The 19,747-nt window shown below is 51.3% G+C and overlaps 1 protein-coding gene and 1 long non-coding RNA gene across 3 annotated transcripts in view; one reads left to right on the top strand and one right to left on the bottom strand.

Annotated features, from left to right (window-relative positions):
- LOC144955429 (protein O-linked-mannose beta-1,2-N-acetylglucosaminyltransferase 1-like) overlaps positions 1-17,780 on the top strand; it is a gene marked incomplete at its 5' end in the record, with an annotated part of 73,878 nt that extends 56,098 nt beyond the window's left edge. The window contains 3 exon segments of the mRNA XM_078885646.1: positions 1,522-2,065; positions 8,837-8,946; positions 17,089-17,780. Of these exon segments, the coding sequence (XP_078741772.1) occupies positions 1,522-2,065; positions 8,837-8,946; positions 17,089-17,158 (724 nt within the window).
- On the bottom strand, positions 93-907 carry LOC144955431 (uncharacterized). 2 transcript variants are annotated; one of them, XR_013641668.1, is made up of 4 exons: positions 622-907; positions 424-555; positions 226-291; positions 116-159 (listed from the first exon to the last, which is right to left on the bottom strand). It is a non-coding gene; the product is annotated as an uncharacterized LOC144955431 (long non-coding RNA). The 2 variants fall into 2 exon arrangements; XR_013641667.1 differs by having other exon boundaries at positions 93-291.
- Positions 17,781-19,747: the final 1,967 nt, after the last annotated feature.

Raw genomic sequence — 19,747 nt, 5'->3', positions numbered from 1 at the left:
GACGTCTCCACCTCTAGCCCCGCCCACCTTCTAGATGTCTCCACCTCTAGCCCCGCCCACCTTCTAGACGTCACCACCTCTAGCCCCGCCCACCTTCTAGATGTCTCCACCTCTAGCCCCGCCCACCTTGTAGACGTCTCCACCTCTAGCCCCGCCCACCTTGTAGACGTCACCACCTCTAGCCCCGCCCACCTTGTAGATGTCTCCACCTCTAGCCCCGCCCACCTTGTAGACGTCTCCACCTCTAGCCCCGCCCACCTCGTAGACGTCTCCACCTCTAGCCCCGCCCACCTTCTAGATGTCTCCACCTCTAGCCCCGCCCACCTTCTAGACGTCACCACCTCTAGCCCCGCCCACCTTGTAGAGGTCTCCACCTCTAGCCCCGCCCACCTTGTAGACGTCTCCACCTCTAGCCCCGCCCACCTTGTAGACGTCACCACCTCTAGCCCCGCCCACCTTGTAGACGTCACCACCTCTAGCCCCGCCCACCTTGTAGACGTCTCCACCTCTAGCCCCGCCCACCTCGTAGACGTCTCCACCTCTAGCCCCGCCCACCTTGTAGACGTCTCCACCTCTAGCCCCGCCCACCTCGTAGATGTCCCCACCTCTAGCCCCGCCCACCTTGTAGACGTCACCACCTCTAGCCCCGCCCACCTTGTAGACGTCACCACCTCTAGCCCCGCCCACCTTGTAGACGTCTCCACCTCTAGCCCCGCCCACCTCGTAGACGTCTCCACCTCTAGCCCCGCCCACCTTGTAGACGTCACCACCTCTAGCCCCGCCCACCTTGTAGACGTCTCCACCTCTAGCCCCGCCCACCTTCTAGACGTCACCACCTCTAGCCCCGCCCACCTTGTAGACGTCTCCACCTCTAGCCCCGCCCACCTTGTAGACGTCTCCACCTCTAGCCCCGCCCACCTTGTAGACGTCTCCACCTCTAGCCCCGCCCACCTTGTAGACGTCTCCACCTCTAGCCCCGCCCACCTTGTAGACGTCTCCACCTCTAGCCCCGCCCACCTTGTAGACGTCTCCACCTCTAGCCCCGCCCACCTTGTAGACGTCTCCACCTCTAGCCCCGCCCACCTTGTAGACGTCACCACCTCTAGCCCCGCCCACCTTGTAGACGTCTCCACCTCTAGCCCCGCCCACCTTGTAGACGTCACCACCTCTAGCCCCGCCCACCTTGTAGACGTCACCACCTCTAGCCCCGCCCACCTTGTAGACGTCACCACCTCTAGCCCCGCCCACCTTCTAGACGTCTCCACCTCTAGCCCCGCCCACCTTGTAGGTCTGCCACTGATACTACTACTGATACTACTACTGATACTACTACTGCTGATACTACTGATACTACTGATACTACTGCTGATACTACTACTACTGATACTACTACTAATAGTACTGATACTACTACTGATACTACTACTAATAGTACTGATACTACTACTGATACTACTACTACTGACACTACTACTAATAGTACTGATACTACTGCTGCTGCTGCTGCTGTCACCCCGCCAGGTGTGCACGGGTGTGTGACCACGGCGTCGACCCGTGTAGCGACAAGTTCCTCGCGGAGGTGAAGGAGGAGGAGAGGAATGAGTTGGTGAAGGAGAATGAGTTGGTGAAGGAGTTGGTGGTGAAGGATGATGAGTTGGTGAAGGAGTTTGTGAAGAATGAATTTGTGAAAAATGATTTGAAGAATGAGTTGGTGAAGGAGTTGGGTAAGAATGAGTTGGTGAAGAATGAGTTGAAGGAGTTAGTGAAGGACGATTTGAAGAATGAGTTGCGTAAGAATGAGTTGGGTAAGAATGAGTTGAAGGAGTTGGTGAAGGATGATTTGAGGAATGAGTTGGTGGTGAAGAATGAGTTGGTGGTGAAGAATGAGTTGGTGGTGAAGAATGAGTTGGTGAAGGAGTTGATGGTGAAGGAGTTGATGGTGAAGAATGAGTTGATGGTGAAGGAGGGGGGGGAGGAGGAGGGGGCGGGGAGTTCAAGGCCATTTGTACTGTACATCAGCATGGAGTCAGAGAGTCACTGGGAGACTTGGAGACAGCTTGCCAAGGTACAGTGTGTGTACAGTGTGTGTACAGTGTGTGTGTGTACTGTGTGTGTGTGTACTGTGTGTACTGTGTGTGTACTGTGTGTGTGTACTGTGTGTGTGTGTGTACTGTGTGTGTGTGTACAGTGTGTGTACTGTGTGTACTGTGTGTGTGTGTGTACAGTGTGTGTACTGTGTGTGTGTGTACTGTGTGTTTGTACTGTGTGTGTGTACTGTGTGTGTACTGTGTGTACTGTGTGTGTGTGTACAGTGTGTGTACTGTGTGTGTGTGTACAGTGTGTGTACTGTGTGTGTGTACTGTGTGTGTACTGTGTGTGTGTGTACTGTGTGTGTACTGTGTGTGTACTGTGTGTACTGTGTGTACTGTGTGTGTGTGTGTACAGTGTGTGTACTGTGTGTGTGTGTGTGTACTGTGTGTGTGTGTACTGTGTGTGTGTGTACTGTGTGTACTGTGTGTGTACTGTGTGTGTGTACAGTGTGTGTACTGTGTGTGTGTACTGTGTGTGTACTGTGTGTGTGTGTACTGTGTGTACTGTGTGTGTACTGTGTGTGTGTGTGTACTGTGTGTGTGTACTGTGTGTACTGTGTGTGTACTGTGTGTGTGTACTGTGTGTGTGTACTGTGTGTGTGTGTGTACTGTGTGTGTGTACTGTGTGTGTGTGTGTACTGTGTGTGTGTGTGTACTGTGTGTACTGTGTGTGTACTGTGTGTGTGCTGTGTGTGTGTGTACTGTGTGTGTGTACTGTGTGTGTGTACTGTGTGTGTGTGTACTGTGTGTGTGTACTGTGTGTGTACTGTGTGTGTGTGTACTGTGTGTGTACTGTGTGTGTGTACTGTGTACTGTACATCAGCATGGAGTCAGAGAGTCACTGGGAGACTTGGAGACAGCTTGCAAAGGTACAGTGTGTGTACAGTGTGTGTACAGTGTGTGTACTGTATGTGTGTGTACAGTGTGTGTACAGTGTGTGTGTGTACTGTGTGTGTGTACTGTGTGTACTGTGTGTGTGTACAGTGTGTGTACTGTGTGTGTGTACAGTGTGTGTACTGTGTGTGTGTGTACAGTGTGTGTACTGTGTGTGTGTGTACTGTATGTACTGTGTGTGTACTGTGTGTGTGTACAGTGTGTGTACTGTGTGTGTACTGTGTGTGTGTGTACAGTGTGTGTACTGTGTGTGTGTACTGTATGTACTGTGTGTGTGTGTACAGTGTGTGTACTGTGTGTGTGTGTGTGTACTGTATGTACTGTGTGTGTACTGTGTGTGTGTACTGTGTGTGTACTGTGTGTGTGTGTACTGTGTGTGTGTACTGTGTGTGTGTACTGTGTGTGTGTACTGTGTGTGTGTACTGTATGTACTGTGTGTGTACTGTGTGTGTGTACAGTGTGTGTACTGTGTGTGTACTGTGTGTGTGTGTACAGTGTGTGTACTGTGTGTGTGTGTACTGTATGTACTGTGTGTGTGTGTACAGTGTGTGTACTGTGTGTGTGTGTACTGTATGTACTGTGTGTGTACTGTGTGTGTGTACTGTGTGTGTACTGTGTGTGTGTGTACTGTGTGTGTGTACTGTGTGTGTGTGTGTGTGTACTGTGTGTGTGTGTACTGTGTGTGTGCTGTGTGTGTGTGTGTACTGTGTGTGTGTGTACTGTGTGTGTGTACTGTGTGTGTATGTGTACTGTGTGTACTGTGTGTGTACTGTGTGTACTGTGTGTGTGTACTGTGTGTGTGTACTGTATGTGTGTGTACTGTATGTGTGTGTACTGTGTGTGTGTGTGTACTGTGTGTGTGTACTGTGTGTGTGTACTGTGTGTGTGTACTGTATGTGTGTGTACTGTGTGTGTGTACTGTATGTGTGTGTACTGTATGTGTGTGTACTGTGTGTGTGTGTGTACTGTGTGTGTGTGTACTGTGTGTGTGTACTGTGTGTGTGTACTGTGTGTGTGTACTGTGTGTGTGTACTGTATGTGTGTGTACTGTGTGTGTGTGTACTGTGTGTGTGTACTGTGTGTGTGTGTACTGTGTGTGTACTGTGTGTGTGTACTGTGTGTGTGTGTACTGTGTGTGTGTACTGTGTGTGTACTGTGTGTGTGTACTGTGTGTGTACTGTGTGTGTGTGTACTGTGTGTGTGTACTGTGTGTGTGTACTGTGTGTGTACTGTGTGTGTGTGTACTGTGTGTGTGTGTACAGTGTGTGTACTGTGTGTGTGTGTACTGTGTGTACTGTGTGTGTGTGTACTGTGTGTGTACTGTGTGTGTGTGTACTGTGTGTGTGTGTACTGTGTGTGTACTGTGTGTGTGTACTGTGTGTGTGTGTACTGTGTGTGTGTACAGTGTGTGTACTGTGTGTGTGTGTACTGTGTGTACTGTGTGTGTGTGTACTGTGTGTGTGTGTACTGTGTGTGTGTACTGTGTGTGTGTACTGTGTGTGTACTGTGTGTGTACTGTGTGTGTACTGTGTGTGTGTGTACTGTGTGTGTGTGTACTGTGTGTGTGTACAGTGTGTGTACTGTGTGTGTGTACTGTGTGTGTGTACTGTGTGTGTGTGTACTGTGTGTGTGTGTACTGTGTGTGTGTACTGTGTGTGTGTACTGTGTGTGTGTACTGTATGTACTGTGTGTGTGTACTGTGTGTGTGTGTACTGTATGTACTGTGTGCTGTGTGTGTGTACTGTGTGTGTGTACTGTGTGTGTGTACTGTGTGTGTGTGTACTGTGTGTGTGTACTGTATGTGTGTACTGTGTGTGTGTGTACTGTGTGTGTGTACTGTGTGTGTGTACTGTGTGTGTGTGTACTGTGTGTGTGTGTACTGTGTGTGTGTGTACTGTGTGTGTGCTGTGTGTGTACTGTGTGTGTGTGTACTGTGTGTTTGTGTGTACTGTGTGTGTACTGTGTGTACTGTGTGTGTACTGTGTGTGTGTACTGTGTGTGTGTACTGTGTGTGTACTGTGTGTGTACTGTGTGTGTACTGTGTGTGTACTGTGTGTGTGTACTGTGTGTGTGTGTGTACTGTGTGTGTGTGTGTACTGTGTGTGTGTGTGTACTGTGTGTACTGTGTGTGTACTGTGTGTGTGTGTGTGTACTGTGTGTGTGTGTGTGTACTGTGTGTGTACTGTGTGTGTGTACTGTGTGTGTACTGTGTGTACTGTGTGTGTGTGTACTGTGTGTGTGTACTGTGTGTGTGTGTACTGTGTGTGTACTGTGTGTGTACTGTGTGTGTGTGTACTGTGTGTGTGTGTACTGTGTGTGTGTGTACTGTGTGTGTGTGTACTGTGTGTGTGTGTGCTGTGTGTGTGTGTACTGTGTGTGTGTGTACTGTGTGTGTGTGTACTGTGTGTGTGTACTGTGTGTGTGTGTACTGTGTGTGTGTGTACTGTGTGTGTGTGTACTGTGTGTGTGTGTACTGTGTGTGTGTGTACTGTGTGTGTGTACTGTGTGTGTACTGTGTGTGTGTGTACTGTGTGTGTGTACTGTGTGTGTGTACTGTGTGTGTGTACTGTGTGTGTGTGTACTGTGTGTGTGTGTACTGTGTGTGTGTGTACTGTGTGTGTGTGTACTGTGTGTGTGTGTACTGTGTGTGTGTGTACTGTGTGTGTGTGTACTGTGTGTGTGTGTACTGTGTGTGTGTGTACTGTGTGTGTGTGTACTGTGTGTGTGTGTACTGTGTGTGTGTGTACTGTGTACTGTACATCAGCATGGAGTCAGAGAGTCACTGGGAGACTTGGAGACAGCTTGCCAAGGTACAGTGTGTGTACAGTGTGTGTACAGTGTGTGTACTGTGTGTGTGTGTACTGTGTGTGTGTGTGTACTGTGTGTGTACTGTGTGTGTACTGTGTGTGTGTACTGTGTGTGTACTGTGTGTGTGTACTGTGTGTGTGTGTGTACTGTGTGTGTGTACAGTGTGTGTACTGTGTGTACTGTGTGTACTGTGTGTGTGTGTGTACAGTGTGTGTACTGTGTGTGTGTGTACTGTGTGTTTGTACTGTGTGTGTGTACTGTGTGTGTACTGTGTGTACTGTGTGTGTGTGTACAGTGTGTGTACTGTGTGTGTGTGTACAGTGTGTGTACTGTGTGTGTGTACTGTGTGTGTACTGTGTGTGTGTGTACTGTGTGTGTACTGTGTGTGTACTGTGTGTACTGTGTGTACTGTGTGTGTGTGTGTACAGTGTGTGTACTGTGTGTGTGTGTACTGTGTGTGTGTGTACTGTGTGTACTGTGTGTGTACTGTGTGTGTACTGTGTGTGTGTACAGTGTGTGTACTGTGTGTGTGTACTGTGTGTGTACTGTGTGTGTGTGTACTGTGTGTACTGTGTGTGTACTGTGTGTGTACTGTGTGTGTGTACAGTGTGTGTACTGTGTGTGTGTACAGTGTGTGTACTGTGTGTGTGTGTACTGTGTGTGTACTGTGTGTGTGTGTACTGTGTGTACTGTGTGTGTACTGTGTGTGTGTGTGTACTGTGTGTGTGTGTGTACTGTGTGTACTGTGTGTGTACTGTGTGTGTGCTGTGTGTGTGTGTACTGTGTGTGTGTACTGTGTGTGTGTACTGTGTGTGTACTGTGTGTACTGTGTGTGTACTGTGTGTGTGTGTACTGTGTGTGTACTGTGTGTGTGTGTACTGTATGTACTGTGTGTGTACTGTGTGTGTACTGTGTGTGTGTACTGTGTACTGTACATCAGCATGGAGTCAGAGAGTCACTGGGAGACTTGGAGACAGCTTGCAAAGGTACAGTGTGTGTACAGTGTGTGTACAGTGTGTGTACTGTGTGTGTGTGTACAGTGTGTGTACAGTGTGTGTGTGTACTGTGTGTGTGTACTGTGTGTACTGTGTGTGTGTACAGTGTGTGTAGTGTGTGTGTGTACAGTGTGTGTGCTGTGTGTGTGTGTACAGTGTGTGTACTGTGTGTGTGTGTACTGTATGTACTGTGTGTGTACTGTGTGTGTGTACAGTGTGTGTACTGTGTGTGTACTGTGTGTGTGTGTACAGTGTGTGTACTGTGTGTGTACTGTATGTACTGTGTGTGTGTGTACAGTGTGTGTACTGTGTGTGTGTGTACTGTATGTACTGTGTGTGTACTGTGTGTGTGTACTGTGTGTGTACTGTGTGTGTGTGTACTGTGTGTGTGTACTGTGTGTGTGTGTGTGTACTGTGTGTGTGTACTGTGTGTGTGTACTGTGTGTGTGTGTACTGTATGTACTGTGTGTGTACTGTGTGTGTGTACAGTGTGTGTACTGTGTGTGTACTGTGTGTGTGTGTACAGTGTGTGTACTGTGTGTGTGTGTACTGTATGTACTGTGTGTGTGTGTACAGTGTGTGTACTGTGTGTGTGTACTGTATGTACTGTGTGTGTGTGTACAGTGTGTGTACTGTATGTACGGTGTGTGTACTGTATGTACTGTGTGTGTACTGTGTGTGTGTGTACTGTGTGTGTGTACTGTGTGTGTGTGTGTACTGTGTGTGTGTACTGTGTGTGTGTGTACTGTGTGTGTGTGTGTACTGTGTGTGTGTACTGTGTGTGTGTGTACTGTGTGTGTGTACTGTGTGTGTGTGTACTGTGTGTGTGTACTGTGTGTGTGTACTGTGTGTGTACTGTGTGTGTGTACTGTGTGTGTGTACTGTGTGTGTGTACTGTGTGTGTGTACTGTATGTGTGTGTGTACTGTGTGTGTGTACTGTGTGTACTGTGTGTGTGTACTGTGTGTGTGTACTGTGTGTGTGTACTGTATGTGTGTGTGTACTGTGTGTGTGTACTGTGTGTGTGTACTGTGTGTACTGTGTGTACTGTGTGTGTACTGTGTGTGTGTACTGTGTGTGTACTGTGTGTGTGTACTGTATGTGTGTACTGTGTGTGTGTACTGTGTGTGTGTGTACTGTGTGTGTGTGTACAGTGTGTGTACTGTGTGTGTGTGTACTGTGTGTGTACTGTGTGTGTGTACTGTGTGTGTACTGTGTGTGTGTGTACTGTGTGTGTGTACTGTGTGTGTGTGTACTGTGTGTGTGTGTACTGCGTGTGTGTACTGTGTGTGTGTGTACTGTGTGTGTGTGTACTGTGTGTGTGTACTGTATGTGTGTACTGTGTGTGTGTACTGTGTGTGTGTGTACTGTGTGTGTGTGTACTGTGTGTGTGTACTGTGTGTGTGTACTGTGTGTGTGTGTACTGTGTGTGTGTACTGTGTGTGTGTACTGTGTGTGTACTGTGTGTGTGTGTGTACTGTGTGTGTGTACTGTGTGTGTGTACTGTGTGTGTACTGTGTGTGTGTGTGTACTGTGTGTGTGTGTGTACTGTGTGTGTGTACTGTGTGTGTGTACTGTGTGTGTACTGTGTGTGTGTGTGTACTGTGTGTGTACTGTGTGTGTGTGTACTGTATGTGTGTGTGTACTGTGTGTACTGTGTGTGTACTGTGTGTGTGTACTGTGTGTGTGTACTGTGTGTGTGTGTACTGTGTGTGTACTGTGTGTGTGTACTGTGTGTGTGTACTGTGTGTGTACTGTGTGTGTGTGTGTGTACTGTGTGTGTACTGTGTGTGTGTACTGTGTGTGTGTACTGTGTGTGTGTACTGTGTGTGTGTGTACTGTGTGTGTGTACTGTGTGTGTGTGTACTGTGTGTGTACTGTGTGTACTGTGTGTGTGTGTACTGTGTGTGTGTGTACTGTGTGTGTACTGTGTGTGTGTGTACTGTGTGTGTGTGTACAGTGTGTGTACTGTGTGTGTGTGTGTACTGTGTGTGTGTGTACAGTGTGTACAGTGTGTACAGTGTGTACAGTGTGTGTACTGTGTGTACAGTGCTGGGGAATCTGGGATCTGGACTTGCGAGGTCTTCACCGCGGCATGTGGAGGCTCCACCACTCAACACGTCACCTGATGGTGGTGGGGGTGCCTCACTCACCTTACAGGTGACTCACTCAGTCGCTCACTCACTCACTCAGTCACTCACTCAGTCACTCACTCACTCAGTCACTTAGTCACTCACTCACTCACTCAGTCAGTCACTCACCACTCATCACGTCACCTGATGGTGGTGGGAGTGCCTCACTCACCTTACAGGTGACTCACTCACTCACTCAGTCACTCACTCAGTCACTCACTCACTCAGTCAGTCACTCAGTCACTCACTCAGTCACTCACTCACCACTCATCACGTCACCTGATGGTGGTGGGAGTGCCTCACTCACCTTACAGGTGACTCACTCACTCAGTCACTCACTCACTCACTCAGTCACTCACTCACTCACTCACTCAGTCAGTCAGTCACTCACTCACTCACCACTCAACACGTCACCTGATGGTGGTGGGAGTGCCTCACTCACCTTACAGGTGACTCACTCACTCAGTCACTCAGTCACTCACTCAGTCACTCACTCACTCAGTCACTCACTCAGTCACTCACCACTCAACACGTCACCTGATGGTGGTGGGAGTGCCTCACTCACCTTACAGGTGACTCACTCACTCAGTCACTCACTCAGTCACTCACTCACTCAGTCACTCACTCAGTCACTCACCACTCAACACGTCACCTGATGGTGGTGGGAGTGCCTCACTCACCTTACAGGTGACTCACTCACTCAGTCACCACTCAACACGTCACCTGATGGTGGTGGGAGTGCCTCACTCACCTTACAGGTGACTCACTCACTCACTCAGTCAGTCAGTCACTCACTCAGTCACTCACTCAGTCACTCACTCACTCACTCAGTCACTCACTCACTCACCCACTCACTCAGTCACTCACTCAGTCACTCACCCACTCACTCAGTCACTCACTCACTCACTCAGTCACTCACTCACTCAGTCACTCACTCACTCACTCACTCAGTCACTCACTCACTCAGTCACTCACTCACTCAGTCACTCACTCACCACTCAACACGTCACCTGATGGTGGTGGGAGTGCCTCACTCACCTTACAGGTGACTCACTCAGTCACTCACTCAGTCACTCACTCACTCACTCACCACTCATCACGTCACCTGATGGTGGTGGGAGTGCCTCACTCACCTTACAGGTGACTCACTCACTTAGTCAGTCACTTAGTCACTCACTCAGTCACTCACTCACCACTCAACACGTCACCTGATGGTGGTGGGGGTGCCTCACTCACCTTACAGGTGACTCACTCACTCACTCACCACTCATCACGTCACCTGATGGTGGTGGGGGTGCCTCACTCACCTTACAGGTGACTCACTCACTCACTCAGTCACTCACTCACTCAGTCACTCACTCACCACTCATCACGTCACCTGATGGTGGTGGGAGTGCCTCACTCACCTTACAGGTGACTCACTCACTCACTCAGTCAGTCAGTCACTCACTCAGTCACTCACTCACTCACTCACTCACTCACTCACTCAGTCACTCACTTAGTCACTCACTCAGTCACTCACTCACCACTCAACACGTCACCTGATGGTGGTGGGGGTGCCTCACTCACCTTACAGGTGACTCACTCAGTCACTCACTCACTCAGTCACTCACTCAGTCACTCACTCACCACTCATCACGTCACCTGATGGTGGTGGGGGTGCCTCACTCACCTTACAGGTGGCTCACTCACTCAGTCACTCACTCAGTCACTCACTCAGTCACTCACTCAGTCACTCACTCACCACTCAACACGTCACCTGATGGTGGTGCCTCACTCACCTTACAGGTGACTCACTCACTCAGTCACTCACTCAGTCACTCACTCAGTCACTCAGTCACCACTCAACACGTCACCTGATGGTGGTGGGGGTGCCTCACTCACCTTACAGGTGACTCACTCACTCAGTCACTCACTCACTACTCACTCAGTCACTCACTCAGTCACTCACTCACTCACTCAGTCACTCACTCAGTCACTCACTCACTCAGTCACTCACTCAGTCAGTCACTCACCACTCAACACGTCACCTGATGGTGGTGGGAGTGCCTCACTCACCTTACAGGTGACTCACTCACTCAGTCACTCAGTCACTCACTCACTCAGTCACTCACTCAGTCACTCACCACTCAACACGTCACCTGATGGTGGTGGGAGTGCCTCACTCACCTTACAGGTGACTCACTCACTCAGTCACTCAGTCACTCAGTCACTCACTCAGTCACTCACTCAGTCACTCACCACTCAACACGTCACCTGATGGTGGTGGGAGTGCCTCACTCACCTTACAGGCGACTCACTCACTCAGTCACTCACTCAGTCACTCACTCACTCAGTCACTCACTCAGTCACTCACCACTCAACACGTCACCTGATGGTGGTGGGAGTGCCTCACTCACCTTACAGGTGACTCACTCACTCAGTCACCACTCAACACATCACCTGATGGTGGTGGGAGTGCCTCACTCACCTTACAGGTGACTCACTCACTCACTCAGTCAGTCACTCACTCAGTCACTCACTCAGTCACTCACTCACTCAGTCACTCACTCACTCACCCACTCACTCAGTCACTCACTCAGTCACTCACTCACCCACTCACTCAGTCACTCACTCAGTCAGTCACTCACTCACTCACTCAGTCACTCAGTCACTCACTCACTCACTCACCACTCAACACGTCACCTGATGGTGGTGCCTCACTCACCTTACAGGTGACTCACTCACTCAGTCACTCACTCAGTCACTCACTCAGTCACTCACTCAGTCACTCACTCACTCACTCAGTCACTCACTCACTCAGTCACCACTCAACACGTCACCTGATGGTGGTGGGGGTGCCTCACTCACCTTACAGGTGACTCACTCACTCAGTCACTCACTCAGTCACTCACTCAGTCACTCACTCAGTCACTCACTCACTCAGTCACTCACCACTCAACACGTCACCTGATGGTGGTGCCTCACTCACCTTACAGGTGACTCACTCACTCAGTCACTCAGTCACTCACTCACTCAGTCACTCACTCAGTCACTCACCACTCAACACGTCACCTGATGGTGGTGGGAGTGCCTCACTCACCTTACAGGTGACTCACTCACTCAGTCACTCACTCACTCAGTCACTCACTCAGTCACTCACTCAGTCACTCACCACTCAACACGTCACCTGATGGTGGTGGGAGTGCCTCACTCACCTTACAGGCGACTCACTCACTCAGTCACTCACTCAGTCACTCACTCACTCAGTCACTCACTCAGTCACTCACCACTCAACACGTCACCTGATGGTGGTGGGAGTGCCTCACTCACCTTACAGGTGACTCACTCACTCAGTCACCACTCAACACATCACCTGATGGTGGTGGGAGTGCCTCACTCACCTTACAGGTGACTCACTCACTCACTCAGTCAGTCAGTCACTCACTCAGTCACTCACTCAGTCACTCACTCACTCACTCAGTCACTCACTCACTCACCCACTCACTCAGTCACTCACTCAGTCACTCACTCACCCACTCACTCAGTCACTCACTCAGTCAGTCACTCACTCACTCACTCAGTCACTCACTCAGTCACTCACTCACTCACTCACCACTCAACACGTCACCTGATGGTGGTGCCTCACTCACCTTACAGGTGACTCACTCACTCAGTCACTCACTCAGTCACTCACTCAGTCACTCACTCAGTCACTCACTCACTCAGTCACTCACTCACTCAGTCACCACTCAACACGTCACCTGATGGTGGTGGGGGTGCCTCACTCACCTTACAGGTGACTCACTCACTCAGTCACTCACTCAGTCACTCACTCAGTCACTCACTCAGTCACTCACTCACTCAGTCACTCACCACTCAACACGTCACCTGATGGTGGTGCCTCACTCACCTTACAGGTGACTCACTCAGTCACTCACTCAGTCACTCACTCACCACTCAACACGTCACCTGATGGTGGTGGGGGTGCCTCACTCACCTTACAGGTGACTCACTCACTCAGTCAGTCACTCAGTCACTCACTCAGTCAGTCACTTAGTCACTCACTCAGTCACTCACTCACTCACCACTCAACACGTCACCTGATGGTGGCGGGGGTGCCTCACTCACCTTACAGGTGACTCACTCACTCAGTCACTCACTCAGTCAGTCACTTAGTAACTCACTCAGTCACTCACTCACTCAGTCACTCACTCAGTCACTCACCACTCAACACGTCACCTGATGGTGGTGGGGGTGCCTCACTCACCTTACAGGTGACTCACTCACTCAGTCAGTCACTTAGTCACTCACTCAGTCACTCACTCAGTCACTCACTCAGTCAGTCAGTCACTCAGTCAGTCACTCACTCAGTCACTCACTCAGTCACTCACCTTACAGGTGACTCACTCAGTCAGTCACTCACTCAGTCACTCACTCAGTCACTCACTCAGTCACTCACTCAGTCACTCACTCACTCACTTAGTCACTCACTCACTCACTTAGTCACTTAGTCACTCACTCAGTCACTCAGTCACTCACTCACTTAGTCACTCACTCACTCACTCACTCACTCAGTCAGTCACTCACTCAGTCACTCAGTCAGTCACTCACTCACTCAGTCAGTCACTCACTCACTCAGTCAGTCATTCACTCACTCAGTCACTCACTCACAGGTGACTCACTCACCTTACAGGTGACTCACTCACTCACTCAGACACTCACTCACTCAGTCACTTAGTCACTTAGTCACTCACTCAGTCACTCACTCAGTCAATCACTCACTCACTCAGTCAGTCACTCACCTTACAGGTGACTCACTCACTCAGTCACTCACTCACTCAGTCACTCACTCAGTCAATCACTCACTCAGTCAGTCACTCATCTTACAGGTGACTCACTCACTCAGTCAGTCACTCAGTCAGTCACTCACTCAGTCAGTCACTCACCTTACAGGTGACTCACTCACCTTACAGGTGACTCACTCACTCAGTCAGTCACTCAGTCAGTCACTCAGTCAGTCAGTCACTCACTCACTCAGTTACTCACTCAGTCACTCACTCACTCAGTCACTCACTCACTCAGTCACTCACTTACTCACCTTACAGGTGACTCACTCACTCACTCAGACACTCACTCACTCACTCAGTCACTCACTCAGTTACTCACCTTACAGGTGACTCACTCACTCACCTTACAGGTGACTCACTCACTCAGTCAGTCAGTCAGTCACTCAGTCAGTCAGTCACTCACTCACTCAGTTACTCACTCAGTCACTCACTCACTCATTCACTTAGTCACTTAGTCACTCAGTCACTCAGTCACTCACTCACTCAGTCAGTCACTCACTCAGTTACTCACTCACTCACTCAGTCACTCAGTCGCTCACTCAGTCAGTCACTCAGTCGCTCACTCACTCAGTCGCTCACTCAATCACTCACTCAGTCACTCACTCAGTCACTCAGTCGCTCACTCAATCACTCACTCAGTCACTCACTCACTCAGTCGCTCACTCAATCACTCACTCAGTCACTCACTCACTCACCCACTCACTCACTCAGTCACTCACTCACTCAGTCACTCACTCAGTCACTCACTGAGTCACTCACTCAATCACTCACCCACTCACTCACTCACTCACTCAATCAGTCACTCACTCACTCAATCACTCAATCACTCACTCACTCACTCAGTCACTCACTCACTCACTCAGTCACTCACTCACTCACTCAGTCACTCACTCACTCACTCAATCACTCACTCAGTCACTCACTCACTCACTCAGTCACTCACTCACTCAATCACTCACTCAGTCACTCACTCACTCAGTCGCTCACTCAATCACTCACTCAGTCACTCAATCACTCAATCACTCTCAGTCACTCACCACTCACTCACTCAGTCACTCACTCACTCAGTCGCTCACTCAATCACTCACTCAGTCACTCACTCAATCACTCACTCAGTCACTCAATCACTCAATCACTCTCAGTCACTCACCACTCACTCACTCAGTCACTCACCCACTCAGTCACTCACTCAATCACTCACTCAGTCACTCACTCACTCACTCACCCACTCAGTCACTCAATCACTCTCAGTCACTCACCACTCACTCACTCAGTCACTCACCCACTCAGTCACTCACTCACTCAATCACTCACTCAGTCACTCAGTCACTCACTCAATCACTCACTCAGTCACTCACTCAGTCAGTCACTCAGTCAGTCACTCACTCACTCCTCACTCAGTCAGTCACTCACTCCTCACTCACTCAGTCACCCACCCACCCACTCACTCACTCAGTCACTCACTCCGTCACTCAGTCACCCACTTACTCACTCACCCACTCAGTCATTCACTCACTCAGTCACTCACTCACTCACTCACTCAGACACTCACTCACCCACTCACTCACTCACTCACCCACTCAGACACTCACTCACCCACTCACTCACCTAGTCACTCATTCACTCACTCACCACTCAGTCACCCACTCACTCACTCACTCAGACACTCACTCACCCACTCACTCACCCACTCACTCAGTCAGTCACTCACTCACCCACTCACTCACTCACTCAGCCACTCACTCACTCACTCACTCACTCCTCACTCACTCAGTCACCCACCCACCCACTCACTCTCTCAGTCACTCACTCAGTCACCCACTCACTCACTCACCCACTCAGACACTCACTCACCCACTCACTCACTCACCTAGTCACTCATTCACTCACTCACCACTCAGTCACCCACTCACTCACCCACTCAGACACTCACTCACCTAGTCACTCATTCACTCACTCACCTAGTCACTCATTCACTCACTCACTCACTCACCACTCACTCACTTAGTCACTCAGTGAGTCACTCACTCACCTAGTCACTCATTCACTAACTCAGTCACTCATTTAGTCACTCACTCACCCACTCACTCACCCACTCACTCACCTAGTCACTCATTCACTCACTCACTCACCCACTCACTCACCCACTCACTCACTCACCCACTCACCACTCACTCACCACTCACTCACCCACTCACTCAGTCACTCACCCACTCAGTCATTCACTCACTCAGTCACTCACTCAGACACTCACTCACCTAGTCACTCATTCACTCACTCACCCACTCACTCACTTAGTCACTCCCTCAGTCACCCACTCACTCCCTCAGTCACCCACTCACTCACTCAGACACTCATTCACTCACTCACTCATCCACTCACTCACCTAGTCACTCATTCATTCACTCACTCACTCACCTAGTCACTCATTCAGTCACTCACCACTCAGTCACCCACTCACTCACCCACTCAGACACTCACTCACCTAGTCACTCATTCACTCACTCACTCACCCACTCACTCACCTAGTCACTCATCCACTCACTCACCCACTCACTCACTCAGTCACTCACTCACTCACTCACTCACCCACTCAGTCATTCACTCACTCAGTTACTCACTCAGTCATTCACTCACTCACCTAGTCACTCATTCACTCACTCACTCACCCACTCACTCACCTAGTCACTCATTCACTCACTCACTCACCCACTCACTCACCTAGTCACTCATTCATTCACTCACTCACTCACCTAGTCACTCATTCAGTCACTCACCACTCAGTCACCCACTCACTCACCCACTCAGACACTCACTCACCTAGTCACTCATTCACTCACTCACTCACCCACTCACTCACCTAGTCACTCATCCACTCACTCACCCACTCACTCACTCAGTCACTCACTCACTCACTCACTCACCCACTCAGTCATTCACTCACTCAGTCACTCACTCAGTCATTCACTCACTCACCTAGTCACTCATTCACTCACTCACTCACCCACTCACTCACCTAGTCACTCATTCACTCACTCACTCATCCACTCACTCACCTAGTCACTCATTCAGTCACTCACTCACTCACCCACTCACTCATTCACTCACTCACTCATCCACTCACTCACCTAGTCACTCATTCATTCACTCACTCACTCACCTAGTCACTCATTCAGTCACTCACTCACTCACTCACCCACTCACTCACCCACTCACAGCTGACTCCCCTGTCATTACCTCCCGTGACCCAATGTGTGCGGTGTGTACAGTGCTTACTGTACGTACAGTGTGTGGGTGTACAGTGTGGGTGTACAGTGTGTACTGTGCGTACTGTCTTCCAGTGTCTACAAGCCGGCATCCGTGACGCCAATCGACCTCTCCCCAACACCCTCACCGCGACCCTCACCGTGACCCTCACCGCGACCCTCACCGTGACCCTCACCGTGACCCTCACCGCGACCCTCACCGTGACCCTCACCGTGACCCTCACCGTGACCCTCACCGCGACCCTCACCGTGACCCTCACCGTGACCCTCACCGCGACCCTCACCGTGACCCTCACCGTGAACCGGACAAGGCTCACCGTGGACTGGAGCAACGCTCACCCACTCACTCACCCACGCACTCACTCGCTCACTCACTCACTCACCCACTCACCCACTCACTCACCCACCCACTCACTCACTCACCTACTCATTCAATCACTCACCCACTCACTCGCTCACTCACCCACCCACTCGCTCACTCACTCACTCACCTACTCACCCACCCATTCACTCACTCACCTACTCACTCGCTCACTCGCTCACCCACTCACTCACTCACTCACCCACTCAGCCACTCAGCCACTCACCCACCCACTCACTCACTCAATCACCCACTCACTCACCCACCCACTCATCCACCCACTCACCCACTCACTCACCCACTCACCCACTCACTAACCTACCCATTCACCCACCCACCCACTCACTCACCCACCCACTCACTCAGCCACTCACTCACCCACTCACTCACCTACCCATTCACTCACCCACCCACCCACTCACCCACCCACCCACCCACTCACCCACTCACCCACTCACCCACCCACCCACTCACCCACCCACCCACCCACCCACTCACCCACCCACCCACTCACCCACCCACCCACTCACCCACCCACCCACTCACCCACCCACTCACCCACCCACCCACCCACTCACCCACCCACTCACCCACTCACCCACCCACTCACTCACTCACTCAGCCACTCACCCACTCACTCACCTACCCATTCACTCACCCACTCACCCACTCACCCACCCACTCACCCACTCACCCACCCACTCACCCACCCACTCACCCACCCACTCACTCACCCACTCACCCACCCACTCACTCACCCACCCACTCACCCACCCAATCACCCACCCACTCACCCACCCACTCACCCACCCACTCACTCACCCACTCACTCACCCACCCACCCACTCACCCACTCACTCACTCACCCACCCACCCACTCACCCACTCACTCACCCACCCACCCACTCACTCACCCACCCACTCACTCACCCACTCACTCACCCACCCACCCACTCACCCACTCACTCACCCACCCACCCAATCACCCACCCACTCACCCACCCACTCACCCACCCACTCACTCACCCACTCACTCACCCACCCACCCACTCACCCACTCACTCACCCACCCACCCACTCACCCACCCACCCACACACTCACCCACTCACCCACCCACACACTCACCCACAAACAAAGCTCCCCAGGTAGCCTCTAGCAGGGCAGTAGGGGCAAGTGCTGCCACACACAGACAAAGCTCCCCCAGGTAGCCTCTAGCAGGGCAGTAGGGGCAAGTGCTGTTACACAGACAAAGTTCCCCCAGGTAGCCTCTAGCAGGGCAGTAGGGGCAAGTGCTGCCACACACAGACAAAGCTCCCCCAGGTAGCCTCTAGCAGGGCAGTAGGGGCAAGTGCTGTTACACAGACAAAGCTCCCCCAGGTAGCCTCTAGCAGGGCAGTAGGGGCAAGTGCTGCCACACACAGACAAAGCTCCCCCAGGTAGCCTCTAGCAGGGCAGTAGGGGCAAGTGCTGTTACACAGACAAAGCTCCCCCAGGTAGCCTCTAGCAGGGCAGTAGGGGCAAGTGCTGCCACACACAGACAAAGCTCCCCCAGGTAGCCTCTAGCAGGGCAGTAGGGGCAAGTGCTGTTACACAGACAAAGCTCCCCCAGGTAGCCTCTAGCAGGGCAGTAGGGGCAAGTGCTGCCACACACAGACAAAGCTCCCCCAGGTAGCCTCTAGCAGGGCAGTAGGGGCAAGTGCTGTTACACAGACAAAGCTCCCCCAGGTAGCCTCTAGCAGGGCAGTAGGGGCAAGTGCTGTCACACAGACAAAGCTCCCCCAGGTAGCCTCTAGCAGGGCAGTAGGGGCAAGTGCTGTCACTACTACTGTGGTCAAGGTCTTACTGCTACTACTGGTCTCACACTGTCCTAGAGAGCGTGGTGGACATTGATGGTGGTGATGGTGGTGATGGTGGTGGTGAGGGTGATGATGGTGGTGATGGTGGTGATGGTGGTGATGGTGGTGGTGAGGGTGATGATGGTGGTGAGGGTGGTGATGATGGAGATGGTGGTGATGGTGGTGATGGTGGTGATGGTGGTGATGGTGGTGATGATGATGGTGATGGTGGTGATGATGATGATGATGGTGGTGATGGTGGTGATGATGGTGGTGATGGTGGTGATGATGATGATGATGGTGGTGATGGTGGTGATGATGGTGGTGATGGTGGTGATGGTGGTGATGGTGGTGATGGTGGAGATGGTGGTGATGGTGGTGATGGTGGTGATGATGGTGGTGAGGGTGGTGAGGGTGGTGATGGTGGTGGTGATGGTGGTGAGGGTGGTGAGGGTGGTGGTGGTGGTGATGATGGTGATGGTGATGGTGGTGGTGATGGTGGTGGTGATGGTGGTGATGATGGTGGTGATGATGGTG

The sequence above is a fragment of the Lampetra fluviatilis genome, unplaced genomic scaffold (assembly GCF_964198595.1).
Source record: "Lampetra fluviatilis unplaced genomic scaffold, kcLamFluv1.1 SCAFFOLD_300, whole genome shotgun sequence".
Lineage (NCBI taxonomy): Eukaryota > Metazoa > Chordata > Hyperoartia > Petromyzontiformes > Petromyzontidae > Lampetra > Lampetra fluviatilis.
This window is presented reverse-complemented; position numbering and strand designations above follow the sequence as displayed.